Source organism: Cygnus olor, chromosome 5 (genome assembly GCF_009769625.2).
Source record: "Cygnus olor isolate bCygOlo1 chromosome 5, bCygOlo1.pri.v2, whole genome shotgun sequence".
NCBI lineage: Eukaryota > Metazoa > Chordata > Aves > Anseriformes > Anatidae > Cygnus > Cygnus olor.
The window spans coordinates 9378141-9398297 of NC_049173.1; the positions used below are offsets into that span (position 1 = coordinate 9378141).

A 20157-nucleotide genomic window follows, 5' to 3' on the forward strand; every position below is an offset into this window, starting at 1 on the left:
AGATACTGACACTAACAGAGCGTGTGACTGGCGTTAAGGTCAGAGATTTGGAGACTGTAGGATTGAGACCTTAAAGGTTTATGCACAGGATTGCCCCTCTGTGCTGTATATCACTGACTTCCAGGGAGATACCTGTGAAGTGAAAGGTGTACGTGATTCTTTGTGGACCCAGGCCTTTTGTTTCACCAAATTTACTGTCTCTTCATTCCCTCTTTTAGAAAGTGGTTACTTCATGTGCTAAATATATGATCAAAAATGAATAAATAAATAAAATCAAACTTTATACATAGGATGAAGAATCTGAAAATGAGCTCCAAACCCCTGCCATGTTATACCCTATCCTCTATGGTTTGTGTCACCATATCGAGAGGGAAATAAAACCAGCTTATAAAAGTGTCTGATTTGCAGTGTCACCGGTACTAGGCACAGCTTTCTAAAATAAATACTAAAAAATAAATCAGTCTAACATCTTTTTTTCATGTTTAAGTTTATATCCCAAGAAATAAATCTACCATCCTCACAAGAGACCCAAAATTACATCAGTTTCATCTAAACTGTGTGGCAAAAGTATGTATTCTGGTCTGATGCTCTTGCTCTTTGTAGGGCTGAAGCACGCCTTTGATCCTTACAGCTGCTGAATGTTGCTTTATAATTCTATTTTACCATATACTAAATTACTTTTCTGTATTTACAGCAAAAAGGTTTATTGTTTGAATTTGCAGCTTTACATCAAGTATGCAAAGTAGGTAAAACATATTTGCAGTACAGCTTGTCAAGACAATATGGAAAATATTGCTTTGGTGAGTTTTCAATATATTTATATGTATTTTAAAATACATTTCTAAAGATGAGTAATTTTGAAAAAAGGAGCTAAAAGAAGGCCATTTATTTAGACAAGAGATACAATGAAAAACAGTTTTCTAAGGGGTGAGCATCCAAGGTAATATTTACATGATCCCAACTCAGATTTACTAATGCCATTTTTGCAGTAGTACTCCGAAGAATCAAGAATCACAACCAAATGTTATCTGCAGAGATCTTCAAGAAAACTGAATATCAGGTATTTGCCAAAATATAGTTTTAAAATATACATACGCTAATATTAATACCAGAAATGCTTCACACCCAGCTCAGCTCTGCACAGCAAATATTTTTCTGCAGTTAAGTCAATCTGCTATTTTTCAGCAATTCATAGACACTCATTAAAGAGCACATGTAACCATTTTAAGGAATCAGAACTCTAATCAGAAAAATGCAGAGGCCGTGGTAACAATAATATCTGACAGAGCTTGCCTACCACAGTGACACTGTACAGCTTGAAGTTCAAGAATGTGCAACCTCTCTATATTCCCTAAAAGCCTTCAAACAAATCTTCAGAGCAATACCTGGCTATTACTCACCTCTAAGTAAAATGGTAGTAACTTCCTCATTGGGAGTGATAATTTTTCTGACATCCCTATTGTGATTTTTTCTGACCATTCACATGTACTTGAAAATTGATGTTTTACTATACTATCTGCTTGACAAGGACACCAACCATGGCTAAATCCCACTTATTCTATTAGATCATCCGTAGCTAAACAGATCATTTGCTTCTAGTTAACTTGAGTGGCTGATAAAACCAGAATTATTTTTTGTTAAATATACTGCTCTTTCCATCCTCTCTTTTTAGCCTCTTCACGTCTTCTCCTTTAAGATGTTTCTTCCTTTTCTCAGACTTTGCAGCTTGCTCCTTCCTTTGTTGATTTTCCTGTATTCAGACAAAATGACAAACAGAAAATTAAATAAGAAGACTTACTAGAGGAAAACAAACAAACAAACAAACAAACAGTTAATATACTCTGTTTGCAATGAAAAGCAATGCTAAATATGCCCTATAAATACTTGAAATGACATTGCTCAGCTGCTGGGGTTTGAGAGTAAATAGCACAACAAAGCTGCCTGGTCAATCCCTTCCCTATCTGATGATGTTACCAGCAAATGAGTTCATTGCTTTAACTGATTTTTTCATTGATTCAACTGTGGACCGAAATGGGGTTCTTAATGAATCCCTTTGTCCACAAAACACAACATTTGTATAACTTAATTAGCATTCTAGGTATTTATCCTGTAGCAACCTTGATTTTATATTGTTGCATTCAGGGATTTCTACCAGAAATTTCAGGAACCTTTCAACTCTGTTAAACAATAATTCACAGTTTCTCTTCAGGCTCCCATTAAATTTGCCAGATGTATTTCTACACTAGTGTTCAGCAGCAGACATGTCCAGGCTGCATAAATCCCAGTCCTGTTAGGATTTATGCAGACATATAGGACTCTGGTTTCCTTAGAGGTTTTGGTACAGGGATGATAAGGTTTGTGGAGGAAAAGAATCTGAATGATTACTTCTAGTACAGGAAGACCTTTACTCAGTGGAGGAGTGTTTCTGGGTTTTGGTAGGAAACACAGTCGTAGGAGAGAGTAGCTCTGAACTGCTATGCTAACTGCAGCAAGACATCAAGATGACAAAAAGCCATTTTCTTAAAAGCTTATGGAGTCCTTGTTCCAGAGCCGCAGTCATCATCAGAACATTGCCATCGCCACCTGGAAGATCGCCTGCTTTTGATTGCAACCAGTCCGCAGCTAATCTATGTGTTGTAGGTAGATCAGTGGTTGTTGGGCTTGTTGTCGTAGGGATCTGTGATGCTAAGAGGAGTGTGCTGCTGTGTCATATTACAAAATTTAATAATGTCCAGGAAGATGATGACTAGTGCAGATAGGGTTCCTGTTGAGATGTCCGGTCTCCTTTGCAGGGAGTTTGGCAGCACAAAATAGTACTGATAGTACTGAGTCTCGTAGTACTGATAGATGTGGTTGATTGCTATGGATCACCTGCTGCTATTTCCATGAGAAGTCCCAAGAAACACGCACAAGTTTCTTAAATCTTTTATAGAAGATAAAAGCCTAGGATCCTTTGTTCCACAAAAACTTCCAAACAAATGAAACAATCTTGTGAAGATCAATAGAGTTAGTCTCTCAGAAATACAGGAGCATTGTAGGCTCAAGGTTATGGGGACCTTCCCTGGATGCCTAGAAAACAAGAATTAAAATGGTGCATTCTTGACAAAGAAAGAAAAAGATACATTTTCCCTAAATGGAGAGTGCTTCTGAAAAAAAAGAGGTACAGTTGGTGAAGTTTTATGGGGAGGCTAAAAGCCTTTCATCATTGTATGCCTCCCACGTGCTTGCCTGATAAATTCCTGCTGAGTTTTCGCATAATGTCTTGGAGATATTATGGCTGCTGAGAGGCTTGCAGATCTGCGAGCCCTGGGAGAATGTTTCTATATAACATGCCACAAGAAATTAAAGAGAGGAATTCAGGGATATGTTGTCCTGCTACCTAAGCAGCATGCACTGTACTGAAAGCAAACCAAAACACGTTAGGAAAAAAATTTATGGGTTGAGCCAGCCTAAACTGAATTGTTCAGAGAAATTAAAAAAAAAAAAAAAAGGGGCAATTTGACACCAACATGCTGTTAACAGAATTTCTTCAATGCAAGAAAATCCACCAAGGCAGAGGAATGAATGTTCACAATCCTTTCCCCATCTCCTGGAGTACTGAAGGCAGCTGTATGGATGAGATTAAATAAAAGGGGTGTCATTTTGGATTTACACTTTGTGGGATGTTAGATACTTACTTGATCTTTGAATTAGAAGACGCTCCATGACAACTGTTATCCCCACACTATCTAAAGCACATCCTGTTCCAGCACCATATGCACCCTACTGAGGAGCAGCTGCTCCAGCTCGCTTATCCTAGGGGAGCACTCAGGGAATCTATCCCTGCACAGCGCTGTCTGTATAACCTCTATGATCATCTGAGTGCTTCCTAGAGCAGATTTTGTTTAACATTTTTTCTCCTTTTCCTGAAATTAGACAGCCTCTTTGTGGGGAGCTCCCCTCTTTGAACAGCTGCAAGTGCTAAGGGAAATAAAATGTTTCTCCCAATCCTCGATAATCACAGTGTTTCTTTTTTTCCCCGCAATTTTACAACTCAGTTCTCAGTGTATCTGCAATTCTGGTTTTTATCTTGAGCTGGGAAGCTATTTTCTCTCCATCTCCTTCCTCCTGCCATCTGGTCCCTTGACTTTTTGAGAAGTCGGGGAACGTTCAGCCCTGGGTGGAAACCAGCTCCTTTCTGTGTCAGGGGTGGTGTCTGAAAAATTTTTTTTCCTCTTTAAGTAGATGGAGAGGAAGAAAGCGGATTCATATTGTCAAATTTCATTTGTGTGGATATGTTTTTGTTACTTGAGGGATAAGAAACCAGAACAAGCCCTCAGGAATGGAGAAGAACTTTGTTTAAAAAAAAAAAGTAACAAAACCAAGTTGTCCCTGTGAAAGCTCACTATTTATCAGAATGATTTCTTATTTGATGTGAACATTGAAAGAAAACATTAATTATTTTTGTAGTGCTAAGAGACCTGCTTAAACAGAACATTCACATCAAAATATAAGTGACAATTTATCCTTAAAGACTCCTAAGTCAAATGGCAATAAAAAGAAATGCTGCATTTGGCTGATTCCAGTGTAAAAATCAATATCACAGAACAATAAAATGCTTTAAAAATGAAAACCTTAAACTTTTCAGGATGTTGCAATTTCAAGCACAGTGTCTTTACTACAATGACAGGCAGAAAGCAAGGCAAGAAGGCAAAGAAGATTACATTACAGCTGTGTAACGGTGGTAACGTGCATAAATTGTGGCTAACAGTCGTGGTACCTCTGAGGTGAGGAGCTGCTGAGAAATGGAACAAAAAGTAGGGTGAAAGGGAGTTTGCATGGCGTGCAGATAAAAGGAAGCATACTGTGAAGTTAGTCTAACCTGACTGAAAAAGCCGCACCCAAAAATGTAGTTTAAATCTTGTGCAGCCGTACTAGGTCACTACGTAACTCTTATTTGGGACTGCTTCTGAAAAGCCCTGCACTTTCTGGAGTTACCCTTCCTGGCAGCTTTCCAGTGTAGCTCTCCACGGATCCTGAGCAATGATGTTCTTGACTCTCTTAATTCTTTACTTCCTGCCTAGATATTTTAGGAACTTGAAGAGCTAAGTATATTGCTGGAGGATGTGTGGTCTGTAGGATTTTTTTCCAGACTCTCTGTGGCACTATGACATTGCTTCTGAGCCTGGGTAGTGGTAGGGCTTGCAAAATTGAAGCCTGGTGTCTCACAGGAGGAGAAGGTAGTAGGAACATAGAGAATACCTTTTTCATCCTTTGTCTTCAGACACTTGCTCAGAAGCTCCTTTGTATTTATCTGAAACTATGATCTCCCCTAAAGCACCCCTCACTCTCTCTTGCCCTGACATTGCTCAGCACAGATGTCTCTATTCTGGCAATAATTGTAAACATCAAATCCACACTTGGGCTCTGTTGGAGTCAGTAATATGTATATACAGATACTGGAAGCCACTATCACCTGGCTTGAAGAAAACCCTAGGGAATCACAGAATCGTTCAGGTTGGAAAAGACCTCTAAGACTATCTAGTTCAACCTTTAACCTAGAACTAAAGTCCACCACTCAACCAAGTTCTAAATCTACACATTTCTTGAAGACCTCCAGTAAAGGTCTTAAGTACATTATTTCAGGCATGATGTATGCAGTAGGGAATGTGAACTGGAAGTTTACTAATTGGATAATGGTCTGCACAACTTTTATGGTGAAGTTGCCGTTTTCTTACTCCTTAGTGCAAGGACTAAGGTCTTGTAAAAAAAAAAAAAATCAGTTGCCAATAAGGAGATTTGCACTTTTGTAGTGGGCACAAAACATGCAGTTTTGAACTAATGCAGAAAAATACCTACATGTAAAAGTATTTTCCAATTAGAGTTTGCATATTGGAAAATTTACCTTTTGCCTATTGGCAAAGGCTGTAAAACATATCAGAGGTTGCTCATTCTTTCACATGCCACTAAGCTCCTATTACACTGAGGCCCAATTAATAATTTTACAATGGGACTAACATCTTTGAGAAGTCTTAGTTCTCTGTAACGAAAGAATAGAAATAAAAAAATAAAGTTGTATTTACCCACATGATCATTTCTTGCTGTAGACTGCGAGCAAATAAGCAGTTACTTTCATTTACTCCTGAGCCAGGGTTTTGGTAGCCCAGCTTGGAGTAGAAAAAACAATTCTTGTCATTAAAAAAAAAAATAAAGAAAGAAGAGGAAGAAGAAGAAGAAAGTTCTCAATCTATTTCTAAAGAGTCACAAATGAAAACCACCTGTAAAGCCTTGAGGAAGAGCTCCCTGAAGGTTTTCATTGTGTTAAATACATCTTCCAAGGACAACTTTTTTCGGTCTTCACAAAGGTAATCAGCAAGTTCTTCCTTCTTCTTTTCAATGCTGGCAAACTCCTCCTGCAGGTCTTTTGAAGCACTGATGCTGCTCTGAGACACAGTTTGCAACACAGTTTATGCATGTTAAGAAATAACTCCCAAGACCCAACACCCAAGCCAGTTAACACTGAGCAATTGGGTTTTGAAAAGCTGACCATTAAGATTGGGTCACACTGTGCAATATTGTCTTAACTGAACTGTCTGCATCACCTTCAGTTTCATTTGGACCAAGGCAATGCACTGTATGCTTCCACTTTCATCATACAACCAGGTGGAAATTTGGCACAACCTGGGATGACCAATCTTGGTGATACACAGCACCAACACTTGTTCCTTCTAGCTTTAGTTACATATCCCGTTCTGAGGATATTTAAAGCTAGGTTGTTTGGAAATATGTGCAGAAAAAGCATTCTGTAAATCTGTTCATTTCTTTTTTTTCCCCCCAAAGAACAGTGAGACAAAACATGTTACTGTCCTATACATATTTATAGTTGTATCCTACATTTCATTTTTAGCATCTTCCTTTCTTTTGCCCACATGCAGAGCTGCCTGGTCCTCAGCTGTTTCCTTATCACAATATCACATTGCAGAATTGGAGAAGAAAATGTGCCCCTCTTCTACCACAGCACTCATCGTTAGGACCCCCTTCCCACAGACCTCTGCGCCAATTTGCCACCCAAATTTTGGTGTTTTCTCTTGAGAAGAGATTGAAAGTGTTTGGAAAGAAGGATGGGAAACGCATCATACCCACTTTACATACTTGAACAGATTTTGCGTGCTGTATTTTTAAATCCTCCGTCGACAGAAATAAACGCTTCTCTATTTCCAACAGTTTCTTCAAATTGGCACTTGCCTCAGCCCGCATAGCATCAAAGTGAAACCTGAAAGGCCCACAAAAGGAATAGTAATTAAAGGGGTGAATCTTTTGTTTTCAGTAAGTTAAAAGGTTATTGTAAACACATCTCTCCAAATGAATATAGGATTAATTGCCCAGTTCAGACCTTGCTTTTGTAGGTAATTCTCCTCCATATAAACCCTTTTCTCTCAGCGTTTTCTGAGTGTTTTCTCAACCCCCCATCTGAGAAAGTAGCCATGCTCCTGCCTGTGCTACCTACCGAGAAAGCCTGAGGAAGAATCTCACTGTTCTAGCGTCCAAAAACTCCCACAGTTTCCAGCCAATTCTTATTCATAGACAACACACTCATCTCTTGTGCCAATACCGTCATTACTTAAGTGGTTCTTTTCCCTCTTTGCTGTTTTTCTCCCTCGTCTATTTGTAATCCAAAATTATGCCTCTCCTCAGTTAGTTTAACTCACGTGGAGGACCAAACGTTATGCTGCAGAGCCAACAAATATTTTATGCTTCAAACAGACACTTTTGCCAGAAAAAAATAACTGAATAGGCAAAACCTGATGTTGTGTTACAAGGTGCATCCAGATGTGAACAGCGTTAGAAGAATGCCTTGCAGGATTTACACTATAAACAGCTGTGTGTTAATTAGCAGATCAATTTTATGTTTGAGGGTTTGACTAGACTCGAGAGCAATTATTTTTATTTCGTCAGCAGGATTTAGTTTCAGATAAGAAAAGTATCTCTATTATTACCAAAACCAAAAAGAAATTGATGCTTCACAACAACATCCAACTTAAATTCTGCACAGATAATGAGCAAAAACCTTAACACAAAAAGCCCTAATCCTATATTAATGCTTTCTGCATTACTGAATCAAAATACCTTTTACTTTTAATTATTTAGGAGCTACTTAATGTCAATCCACCTCCGGATTTACAGGTTACCTCTGCTTCGAGTTGCAAGGGGAATTAAAACACTGCAAGGTTCCCATGAATTTATAACAGGAGTAAAAATGTTAATCCTGGTGCAATAAATCTGGATTTTGAATTTGGCATGTCCCCCACATGGTTCTTTTGAGCTAAACAGAATGAGCTGGTGTTAGACTCACCAAAACCAGACTTTTTTTTTCCCCTCTACCCACAAGTATTGGAAACTTTTGCTGATATATAACTCAGGGACTCCTGAGGTTCTTGATTGCTAGAAAATTGCCCTAGCCATTCCTGCCTTGACCCATGTAGCTTCTGATGGCCTTGCACATGAATATGACTGAAAATTTTCAGGAAATATATACATTTTTTCCATACTTCTTAATATGATCCTCAAAAATGAAGTTCACTATTTACTCAGTTTTACCTCTAAGGTAGTACTGGAACATCCAAAAGAAAAATCGCACTGAGCACCACAGCAAAAGTTGTAAGCAGATTGATTTACAAATCTCAAAACTGTTTGGAGTCAGAAGGGAAACTCTCGCTCACACAGCAGAGAAGTCCTGTGACCTTATTACACCACCATAAATGACTCAGATCCTTGTTGGCTATAAAGAGGCTGGCAATTCGTACATGACAAAAACAAACAATAATGTCCTACCCTGCTGCCTTGGAAACAAAGTCAAGATCTCTGGGAAGCTGCAGCAGGTCTGCATGGTTTTTTTCAACCTCCTAAAATTGAAGTGAAAGATGGTTACCTTCCACCGTTAGTCAAAGAGTAGGAAAGTCTTTCAAGCTGAACAATATCTGGATTGAAAAATTAACACTTCAATTTTCCTCCTTATAAGTCCTGGGGTAAGTTTAGCCTCGCTTATTCTTTTCTGTAATAGTTGGCACCCGTGGGAAGGAAAGAAGAAATAAAAAAGAGGCTCTTAACTGCTCAGGCTTACATCCCATGTGCTGCTACAGTGCACAAGCTGATCTGAGATTTTTTTCTTCGTATCACTAAAATTAACCTCATCTGACAGATGCATTTGGAAGGCATGTCACCACAAGAGAGCAGTGGCAGAAGAGAGAGAAAACAGCCAGCAGACATGCTAAGCAAACCTGAGGAAGAAAACCTAATGTTAGCTCCCTAAACATCGCTGCAAATAGGTTTTATCCTTCTTTCCCAGAGAGTAGTGGCAAAGTTTTCATCATATTTCAGGCACAGAGGCTCACCCTCTAGATGTCTACAGTGGGGTGCTACCAAAATTAAAGCCCCTTAGCTTTTGAGGAATTAATATTTGAGAATAACACACACAGGAATAATTTGACAGTTCCCTTGTACCTCCAAAATATGGTGGAGCAGAGTAACGTGGCTTTTGTTTGCTTTTGTTTCTGTTAGTCTGAGCAAGGCACTGATTTTAAAACCTCCAGCATCTCCAGTGTGATGCCCCTGGAAGATAGTGAAAAAAGTTCCTTGCTTCATTTGTATTTTATGCTATTTTTAGAAATATAGCAATTAAAATACCATCTTACTTACATAGTTGAGAAAGTTTCCGACTTTAAGAATCAATTGACAGAAAACTGGCAGTTGCTGACTAGTAAGAAGTGCTAAGAATAAAAAGAGACATTTTCAATAAATTAATTGAAGTTATCTGAAGTAAGTTTTTCCCTAGGTTTAACAGTGGGGTAACAAAATTCTCATCCAAGGTTATATAAAGCCACTGTTATGGATTAAGAAATCAGCCAGTACAGAAATAATTCAACTGAATGGAAGTGGAATGAGTAAGTTTCTATTGTGGTCTCTTCTCTACAAGTATATGGAAAACTATTTTTCCCCATCAAGCTTGGAGTATGGATGTGTCATCACTGCACATGACGAAGAACTGCATATGGAAAAAGTATTTGAGTTTTTGAAAGTCAGTGGCCCCCATTTTCAGTACATTTATTCTAGGTTAAGAAAAGCAAAGAGCTTTTTTGCCTCGTTTTCATCATTGGTGAGCATGATAACCAGAAGTTGTGCAACTCAGGCATCAGAAACTGGGGGTAAGAATCAATTTTTTGGCAAAACTAGCAAGAAATGCTGACCCCACCCAACACAATGGGGCAGAGTGAGACTGCAGGGAGCTGTTGATAGTAAAAGTAAAGAGTACCTATAGCACTGACATCAAACAGCCGGGCACAGCCAAGTTTTCTATACAAACATAAACAAAAATTTTACTGTTTAACTGTTCAACAAAAGGTCAGTGTCTCTCAAACTATTGCAGTGAAGCTTGAATCCATGGGTTACTCAGAAAGAACCGAGTTAAAACTAAAACCAAGGATAATTCTGTGTGGAGGGTGCTTCTGAAACATCGTCACGGACATCTGTTTTGGAAGCCAGAACAGATCGTGGTATGTCACTGTGGCCTACTCCATGCAACCTGCATGGGCTGGAGGGAAAATTGGAACAGACTCGTTGTTGTGGACAAAAGTCACTGCTACACACAAAAATTCAGCTTATATTCAAACAAAATCTGGCATTGACATATAGGAAATTTCCTCCTTCTCTACAGGGGCCACTGATGAAGGAGAGGCAATGCGTTTGTTTTATTTGTGTCAGCAGAAGCTCCACATCAAGGCAGAACAGCACAAACTACAGTTCTGCAGAGTGAAGTCCAGAAGCAGGAATCCACAGAACCTTTTTGATATTCACTACACATTCAGCAATTAAAAGGTTAATTTTGATTAGATTATAGCATATGCTATTAGAAATAGCATCAGTAGTAGGAATAGAAGAGGAGCTTCCTGTGACTGGGCACTGGGCATAGACACATCACCGATGCACTTACTTTCACAGGCTGTCCTGATGGCTTTTGCTTTTGGCCACAGACACTCCAGCAGAAATTTTGTTTCCTCACAAATCAGCATACATTCAATCCGCAACTGGTAGCTACAAGAGATTGAGGGGGTGGGAGGTGGCAAAAAACATGGGCCTAATTAATTTATATTCAGCAGGAGAATCGCCCATTTTAGGCAAAGTGCAGTACCATCATTGTTATGTTCACTTTAATGGTCTGACACAAGATCGTTCTCACTGAACTGCATTATAAATACATCAAACACTTAGACATATCCAAAGATATCCCAAAGATATCCTAGAAACAATTATCATCTCCTCTTTCAGAAAGCAATGTTGCTCTGAAATCTGGCAGTGATTTCCTTGCATAATGAGGCAATAATTTTTGATGGTTCCTGGGCAGCACTAACTAGGATTTTTGTTTTTCCTTTTAACTTCCAAAATAGAAATTCTATTTTGCCGTGATGCCCTTTAATGATATTTATGCCTAACCATGGATTAATTTTGTGCAAGAGTCATAAATACATTTTCTAAAGTAAATTTAAAGCTAGCTATACATTTGAGAAAAATAAAAGCCACATTTTCACCACTACAGTTTCAAAAAAGCATCTCAGGCTCTGGGAGAGGCAACTGTTCAGATTTATGCAGGCTATTCCTATGATTTATATTGCTGTATTTTCAAGAGGAGCACAAAGATTTGTTTGTATGTATATCATCTGACTTGGTAAAACGCAGGAAAATCTGGGAGGTGGTCAAAGCACAGGCACTGCTGTGATTCACCCCTGGGTTTGTGGCCTCCTTTTTGTGTAATGGAGTCTCTCAAACACGGATGGAGTGAGTCAGCAGCCTGGTGGCCGGATTCAGTCTGCACCTTTGTGCCATACAGTAACTGCAACAGTCAGAATTTTTCTCACAGCCTTATTAATACCAAGGTTAATTTAATATTAGTTTGCCATAGGTATCTGTTTGGCCTACGGGAAGGAAAGGTTTCTCCAGCCAGCCATTCAGCTAGAAGTCAGATGGTTTATCCTGAACACTGAGCATTAGAAATATCCCTGTTAGAAATATCTCCTGTACTAGAGTACAGGAGACAGAGTCCTTGATTCTAGCAAGGGTCACACTCACGGGCTGAAAACAAAGAAAGTTTTGCTCACCTAGGAACTTCCAAGAGATGGAGGTAAAACTGGTCTGCATTTGCTAGTTCTGATCTTTCTTCTTTGCAAGACTTCAGGCTGCTTATCTGTCAGGGAATAGAACAGTAAAATATCCACATAGATACTTCTGGTGCCCAACGCGGGATCTGCTCACAGCTTCCTGCTCTACCAGTGGAAGTGTTTCAAGCTGGGTGCCAAGCACACCCAGCACCATCGGGATAGCATGCTAACTACATACCTCATGGCCTTCAGGCAGCAGTTTAAGTAGCTGTTTCAGTATCTCAGCATCAAACTGGGATCTATCCCCTTTATGAATCATGTCAGCAATCTCTTCATTGGAGCTGTAGGAAACAGAGAGATGCCACGTGTGAAAGAGTTTTTGAAGCCTAAAGGAATTTTCCTAACAGATTAGATGTGCTTTCTGAACTTTGTTCATCCTCACACAGCAAACCCAGAGGGCTCTCCTTTAACTGTGGGTGTCCAGCATCACTGAGAAGAGATCTACTCCTGAATTTCTTTCACTGCTTTCTTCAAAGCCAAGGCTAAACTTGACATCTCTCCTCCCACTGAGAGGTATTTATGACCATCTCAGAGTCTTACCCCAAATCCTTGCCTGTAACTTTGGCAGACAACATGTCTTTGAAATGAATCCAGTCTGCTCTGCTTTGGGCTCTGGAGAGCTCAGCTCTGGGCAGCCACCAGTGCTGACAGAGGCAGCACCCAGCTGCAGAGCAGCCCCATCCATCACCTCACTGATCCCACAGCCACTAACTGCTCTCAGGAGAAACAGAGAAAAGAGAGATCAGCTGGATTAGGCTATTCACAGCTCTTCTCCACTGGAAAGCAGAGTTTGCAATGGAAGAAGTTTTAAAAATCCCTCAGACTGATTATGATTTATTCTTAACATACAGGAACTTCTAGGCTCAGTTTCTTTTCGAAGCCCTTGTAACATGGGCAATTGCACAAAAGGGGAAGGACAGAGTAGACAATCCATCTTCATCCTACAGTAGTTTCATGGAATCTGAAAGTAAAGATATTTTGCTAAAAACTAATACAGATTCTTTTCTTCTGCTTGATTTCATTCCTCTGTGAGGACTGTGACTTGGCAGATTCCCATTTGCTTAATTACAGAAACCATTTCTTATTTATAGAAAAAATGAATAAAAACTATGTATGATTTTGGACCATTTTGGACCTGAACTCTTCAAGATATCTCTTAAAAATTAAGTAATTTGGAACATCCAATCAGGAATCTTCACTAAGAGTTCCTGCCAGGAATTGATATTTATGTCAATAACACCATATAGAGATGTTTCCTTGTAATTTTGTTGATATTTGTGGATATTGTCTCTTTAGGAATTAGCAATGTTCTGTTTTAGGTTCAATAACAGTTTGAGACATGGTACTAATTGTCTCAAAAGAGACTACCACACCTCTCTCTTTTTTTCTTTTTAATGTTGACTCCTTGCTAAAGAAAAATAGAGGTTATGCAATATTCCTGTTAAATTTATATAATAACTGAAAAACATGCATCAAATAAATACACTGATCTCCAAATCTTACCACTTAAATTGCTTCAGAAATATACTCAGAAGGAGACTTTTCTTTGGACCTATGAATGTGATCTGTCAAAAGATAAAAAGAAAAATGCAGTCATCTGCTTTAATTTTAACCAAAATTTTAGAGCTTTTGTTTGTTGGGCCATATTTATTCTTCTTTAGTAATAACATTATCAACACTCTTAACTGATCAAACTCAGAGCAATTTACAAAAGTATATGTAATAAGATCTATTTGAGAGGTCTGATCTATTTGAGAAATGTTTAAGATTTGCAAAGACATACAGAATGGAAATGATTTGTTTAGAATATTCCAATTTTTAAGAATTAGCACTGTAATTCCCAAGTCCTCCCCTTCTAAGCAGTGTCCTCAGCAGAGATGCTTCACCTCTCCTGTATCATTTTAAGGCAGTTTTAGTCAAATGGTACCAGAATATCCCAGACTTTATACCTTAGTATAAAAGACTGCCAACAATAAAGAGTGAACAAGCTTTTCACTTCCAAGAATTTTGTCAGGATCTACAAAAAGCGAGCAGCCCAAGTACCTCTTTTGAATTCTTTTTTGGCCTTGTTTTCTCCTTTGGTGGCGTTGGTGGGACACAGAAAAGCATCTCCAAGCTTGCGTAGTCAGGCTCTATGAGCTCCTTGCTGCCACGTGGTACCACAGCCCACATGGAACGGCTTTCTAGAAGAGAACCACTCTTCAAGATGGACTACAGAGAAAGGAGCACTTTCAAGGCAGTGTGATTTGTGGAAAGAAAACACTTCAGAAGGTGAATGAAATATGACCCTGAAGGTATTTAAGAGACATGTGGAATGTGGCACTAAGGGATATACTTCAGTGATGAGACTTGGTAGGTCATGTTGATGGTTGGACTCGATGATCTTGAAGATTTTATCCAACCTAGATGATTCTATGATGCTCATTAGTTCTGGACTAATGTTAATTATTGAAGAGTGGCAGATCCCAGAGACAGCCTTCCTGAGTTTTGAAGGCTAATTAAATCTGGAAAATTACCTCCACATGTGAATCCCTGAACTGGAGGTAGCAGATGAAGCCAAGGGGCTGCTCTAAATTCTTGGTACTATTGCTGATTGGCTACACAATGCAGAATTATGGTATCCACACAGGGGATGTAGTGCCCAATTAGGTAAATGTTCCTCCTTGCAGGAAAAAGGACTCCCAATCCTTGCATTATTGCCAGAATCATCAGGAGCTGTCTGAATAACACACAGTACTTCAAACTACAAACAAGTCTACAACACTAGAATCTTTAACAAAGGATCTCACCTCCTTTTCTTCAGGGGAGATTGTGACAGTGTCACTGAAGTCATTGGGGTTGAGTTTGGGTTTGCAGCACTGCCCAAGAAAGCAAACTATGGCCCAAACAGTTTTTAGCACGTGTATTTATGTATTTTATCATAGCAGCAAATTCTTACCTCCCTGATGTCCCCAGTTCTTTGTGACAAGAACAATGGAGCACTTTTATAAGATGTCTTGTGTGATATGAGCTTTAAACCTGCAGTGTAAACGGGAACTGAGTTCACACTCTCCTTGCTGAAGGCTGAACAGGCCATACAAACCCCTTTGGCAGACCACGTTAACCACAGATCTTAGTGTTACTTTTTGTGGAAAAAAATAAAATAGAAATCACGTGGCCATGGTCAGTACAAAATGAAGATAGAGGCTACATCCTGCCCTGAGCATACGTGTTCCCCAGCCCTACTGACAATGGTTTTCAACCTTAGATGTTGGCTGATACATATTCTGGCTGTGCAAGAGGGGAAAAAAAAATGCTTCAGCTGAGAAGACACTCCAGGATGGTGTGTCAGGAGTTCATTAGAAAAAACCACAAGGCATTGCTTTTCCACACATCTTTCCACCCAATGTGCATCAGAGTGTTTTGTAAAACATTAAATGATGTTGTACACCTTAATTAGTTTAACATTTACAACATCACTTAGGGATGACTAAAAGGCTGAGAAATTAAAAAAAAAGTTCACTTTTAGTGGCCACAGAGCCACAGTTCAGTGCTTTTCTCAAGCTATTATTTCCTCCATTTATTAGCAAATGTTCTGGCTTTCCATATTTGTTAGTGATTACTGATTTTTATTTTTTTAAAGGAGTGAGGGTAAGAAATGGGGCCTCCTGTGTGACCTGAATTACTGAGCCAAGGCCTAGCTCCCAGCACTAGCATTTTTGTTTAGACATGGGGGAAATGGACCGATCAGCCTGGTTCTTTACAAACAGGCACGTACGTCTCACCACATCAGAGGGGAGCTTCTGCCAGTGAAGCACCTTCATCCTCAATGTTGGTGTCTTCTTGGGGTGGGGCTGCCCTCCATATCCACAGGTGAGATGGTTGCACACAGGATTACCACACGGTGGAGGCGGTGGGAGCGATGAGGCATACATGCCAGGCACAGGAAGGGGTGGGAGAGGCACCTTATGCCCAGGAGGAAGGGATGGAGGGGGTGGCAGCAATGGTAGCAGAGCTGGCATGGCAGGCTGTCCTTGGGAGGATGAGGAAATACCTTGCTGGGATGGTGATGGGTTCCCTAGACATTGCTGAGGCTTCTTAGAAAGGCAGGTTGTTGGAGAAAGTCTTAAGTCTGCACTGGGGTTCTCCTCTTCTAAGTCCAGGTCAACCTGAATACATTTGTTTGCCTTCTGGACAGATCTTCTGGACAGTGATTTGCAATGATTCAGGCACTGCTTGTTTGGTAGCAGGTTCTCTGTGGTTTCCCCTGGTCCCATACTGCTGCTCTACAAGACAGGGAGAAGGTGCATGAGTTAGCAAGGTTCCCCATCGCTGCTGACTACTGTTAGCTCCCACAAAAAAACACAGAAGTAACAGCCACTTTCCCATCTAGATTAATAGCAGAAACATTTCTATCTGCTTCACAAATGACATTTCCCAGTGGTTTCAACTGCGTGAGTAAAGGAGCAAGGCACTACTATCGGCCATAAGACTTATGCAAATCTCTTGATCCTTCTACCTCCTTGTTGTAGCATATAAAGGAAGGAAGGGCAAATACTATCAGCATTATAAATCTCTACCTGGTTGCTTTTTTGCCCCTGTTGCTCAGCCATCCAGTGAGATTTCTCTTTTGAAGAGGTAGATGAATTCTTCCTATGGCAGTAGCTGCAGATACTGTATACAGGGGACTTCTCAAGCAGCAGGGACACAGTCACTCATTCCTGAGAAACCACATCTTATATCAACTGCAGAAGGGTGGGGATTTTAAGAGAAACTCCAGCCTAATAAATTAAACAAGCTGCAGCTGAGGATGACTTGAGCTGAACTGCTTAGGGACTTGTGACCACCCAGGGAAATGACTGATAAGCAAAAGTATGAGTAAGATGGTCTTGCTTTGCCCTTTCACCAAATTTTAATCTAGAACGAATCTTTATTTTTGCCTTGAGGCTGTAGAATTTCTCTCAAGCTTTCTTGCAAAACGGCATGCAGATGTCCCCATTTGGATTTATGCTCAATTTTAAACATGGAACTGGACCTACCAAAGTCAACAGAGATAGTCAGCCCTGGCTGGCTCAGGACTTGGTTTTATTTGCTTGACTGAATGAAGCTTTCTTTTGTAAACAGTTAATTTTTTTATGGATGAACTGTGTCCTGGGACACTGAGACTCGGTAGCTCTAGTTTGCTTGTGACTCTTAACTTGCTTTAAGACACCACATGTTGAACAGGGAATGAGGAGTGAACTATCAATGTTCCAGAAGCAGCACTGTCAGGGATTGCATCTAGACAGAAACCAAGGCTCCCATGATCCCAGCCCTTGCACGAATCTTTAATAAAACGTATATCAGTAACACATGTAGTTCTCATGGAGTTAACTGGATGAATACTTTCATTTTTGTGTTTAGCACAGGATCAGAGACTTGTTGTATATATACCATGTTTACGTTCCCAAAGGACCAGATTAATATTTACGAACGACCATTTCCCTTGTGGCACAGCAATTTTAAGTAATGACTTACACAAAAAAAAGCTCTTTAAGGGAACTGTGTTAAAACCTACAACTGATGCGTCATTATTCCATAGTGCTCCTCTACAGCACATTCTAATCTGAAATAGTTTGTCTTTAAAACCTTACTGTTTGTACTGATGACAGTGTCCAGATCTAATGACAGCCTCAGTAAAATTGTGAGCCAGGGGATCCAATACAAATGAAAGACATAAATGTTTTGATTTATGTTTTAATCATAATTTAGTAAGAAATTACTTACATTAAAAGGCACTAAAGCTTAAATCAAAACCTTATTTACATATAAAATGGAAGCAGTTAAAATAGCTAAGATGAAGACATATAATAGAAAATGAATATTAAATATATATGCTATTTACTTGAATTAATTTTTAGTTGCCTTTCATAAATATTTTTTTTTGCACAGATAAGAACTAACACATTCCCAAAGGCAAAGTAGACTTACTTTAATTTATGTAAATGACTTAATGTATCCCCTTTAGGACCTCCCAGTCTTTGTGATGAACTTGTACAGATGCTTGTAATTACCTTAGCGGGACAAGAAAGGGATTTGGCACTGTGAAAGAACCTAATGAGGAATAATCTACTTTCTGCTAGAAGTATTAGGAATAAAATGAGCTGATAAAAAGTCTTATTAGAAATAATCAAGTTAAAATTCTGATGCTTATTTATGTTAATTAAGCTATTGAGAGTCAGTAAAACACTATTAATTAGGAAGCTCCTTTTTCCTTTCTTCTTTTTCCCCTGGCTAATCAGATAGCTCTTCTAAATTGCTACAGGGCTTTTGTACAGGAAAGTTTTGTTTTCTTAAAACCTAATAAAATAGGAATATTACACAAGAAACAGCTAATATACTTTGAAAGATAAATAGGTTTATAATAATATACATCCAAAGCTTATACTTTTGAGACTGTGTAGAGAGCTCCATGCTGTTAGGAAGATAAGAGCTTTGGTATAACTTCAAGATAGCTGTAACTTACATCACTGATACTGCTCAAATGAGCTTGTGGGTATAACTAAGAAAAATCTCTGCATGAAATTTTTTCTGGAAAAATACAAAAATCCACCTCTAGTAAATATATGCACGTATCTCAGTGCAACCAAGCAAGGACTGGCTTGCTCATGAAAGCAAGCTAATTGGCTGGCACCATTTAGGCAAGGCAGGGAATAGAGATTGATTTAATGCACCAGCTCAACTCTGATGATCCAGTTGAAATCAATTAATTTGCAATTAACTTTGAAGTTGTTTTTACTACTTTGCTACTCTACTTTTTGGTTTACTGGAAAAGCTACTGATGTTTGAGGCCTGTCACAGTGCAGGCTTTTGTTTCCATCTGTGTGATGGTGCACAGAAAGTAAGTATGCTTCTCGTTAGACTGGAAGATGAGTTGTATTTTGATGGCATAGAATATAGATTTAAAGTTAGATCCCCAAGACAACTTATTTTTATGTCTTGGGCTATGTAAGTATTCTCCCTCTCCCTCTCTCTCTCTCTCTCCCTCTCCCTCTCCCTCTCTCTCTCTCTCTTTCTCTCTCTCTTTCTCTCTCTCTCTTTTTTTTTTTTTTTTTTTTCCCACTTCTAGTGTTGCTTTTGGGCTGATACAGGGCTATCTTATCAAGTAAGACTCAATTCCCTTTGTAGGTAGAAAGTCATTTAATAGTCATTATTATATTGATGGCAGGGATTCTACTGAATGCTTCAGAAAACCTGGTATTTCCCCTTTTGTGTTATATTCTCAAATGTTTAAACATTTTTTTCAAGTTGTTTAAAAACAGTATCCTTACAAACATTCAAGGTAACCACCAAGAGTGATGGTGCAGGAGTCAACTTCTGTAGTGTGAAATATTTTAGAGGGCAAGAAGACGTGCTTCTTGCTAAATAGAACTGAACCACAGGTTGTATAACCCAGATAGGGATAGTGCTAATTGCTCAGTCATGCAGTTAAAGTCCTTACAGAGTTGTTGTTCGCTGTCTCCCAATGGGATACGCTTGCTGTGGTTTGGATTCAGGGTCCTGTTTGCATTAAGAGGTTCGTTGTGTGGAACCCTTCACTGTTGACTTTTCAACAGATGTAAATTATCCTTGGTATTTACAATTCTTACAAGAATAAAAATAAGAAGTTGAAGAAATCAGAGATCTAAATCCTTTCTTGAACAAGCAATGTTTATTTCATTTCTTGTTGTCATAATGTTTATCCTCTTCCTTTCACCTGTATTCCTAGGGTTTCAAAGGTTTTCTGCAGTCTGGATTCAGAGAGGTCTTAGGGGAACAGCAGCACTGTGAAAATTACACTCTTCCTTTTGTTTTGACTCTATTATAATAACATCATGTGTTTTGATGTTACTGATATTATTTGCTTATTATTAAAATTATTTCTCTTGTTGTGTTTTTCATCAACTATTTTCAAAGTGTTTCAGGGGATGCTATTGCAACTGTTTTACAGGAGAGGAAATTCAGGCCCTGA

At 39.1% G+C, this 20157-nt stretch overlaps 1 protein-coding gene across 5 annotated transcripts; it reads right to left on the bottom strand.

The window, feature by feature from the left end:
- Positions 1–686: 686 nt before the first annotated feature.
- LOC121071337 (inverted formin-2-like) lies at positions 687–16897 on the bottom strand. Of its 5 annotated transcripts, none has more exons than XM_040559573.1 (14): positions 16748–16897; positions 16222–16453; positions 14232–14371; positions 13692–13753; positions 12367–12469; positions 12129–12214; positions 10967–11067; positions 9676–9746; positions 9481–9588; positions 8812–8882; positions 7123–7252; positions 6258–6422; positions 6063–6146; positions 687–1750 (listed from the first exon to the last, which is right to left on the bottom strand). In XM_040559573.1, exons 1-14 carry the CDS (start codon positions 16778–16780, stop codon positions 1628–1630), a joined length of 1509 nt encoding a protein of 502 aa, XP_040415507.1. In that variant the 5' UTR covers positions 16781–16897; the 3' UTR covers positions 687–1627. The 5 variants fall into 5 exon arrangements, with proteins under 5 accessions (XP_040415507.1, XP_040415503.1, XP_040415505.1 ...); XM_040559569.1 differs by having other exon boundaries at positions 7132–7252; positions 15946–16453; XM_040559571.1 differs by lacking the exon at positions 6063–6146 and having other exon boundaries at positions 7132–7252; positions 15946–16453.
- Positions 16898–20157: the final 3260 nt, after the last annotated feature.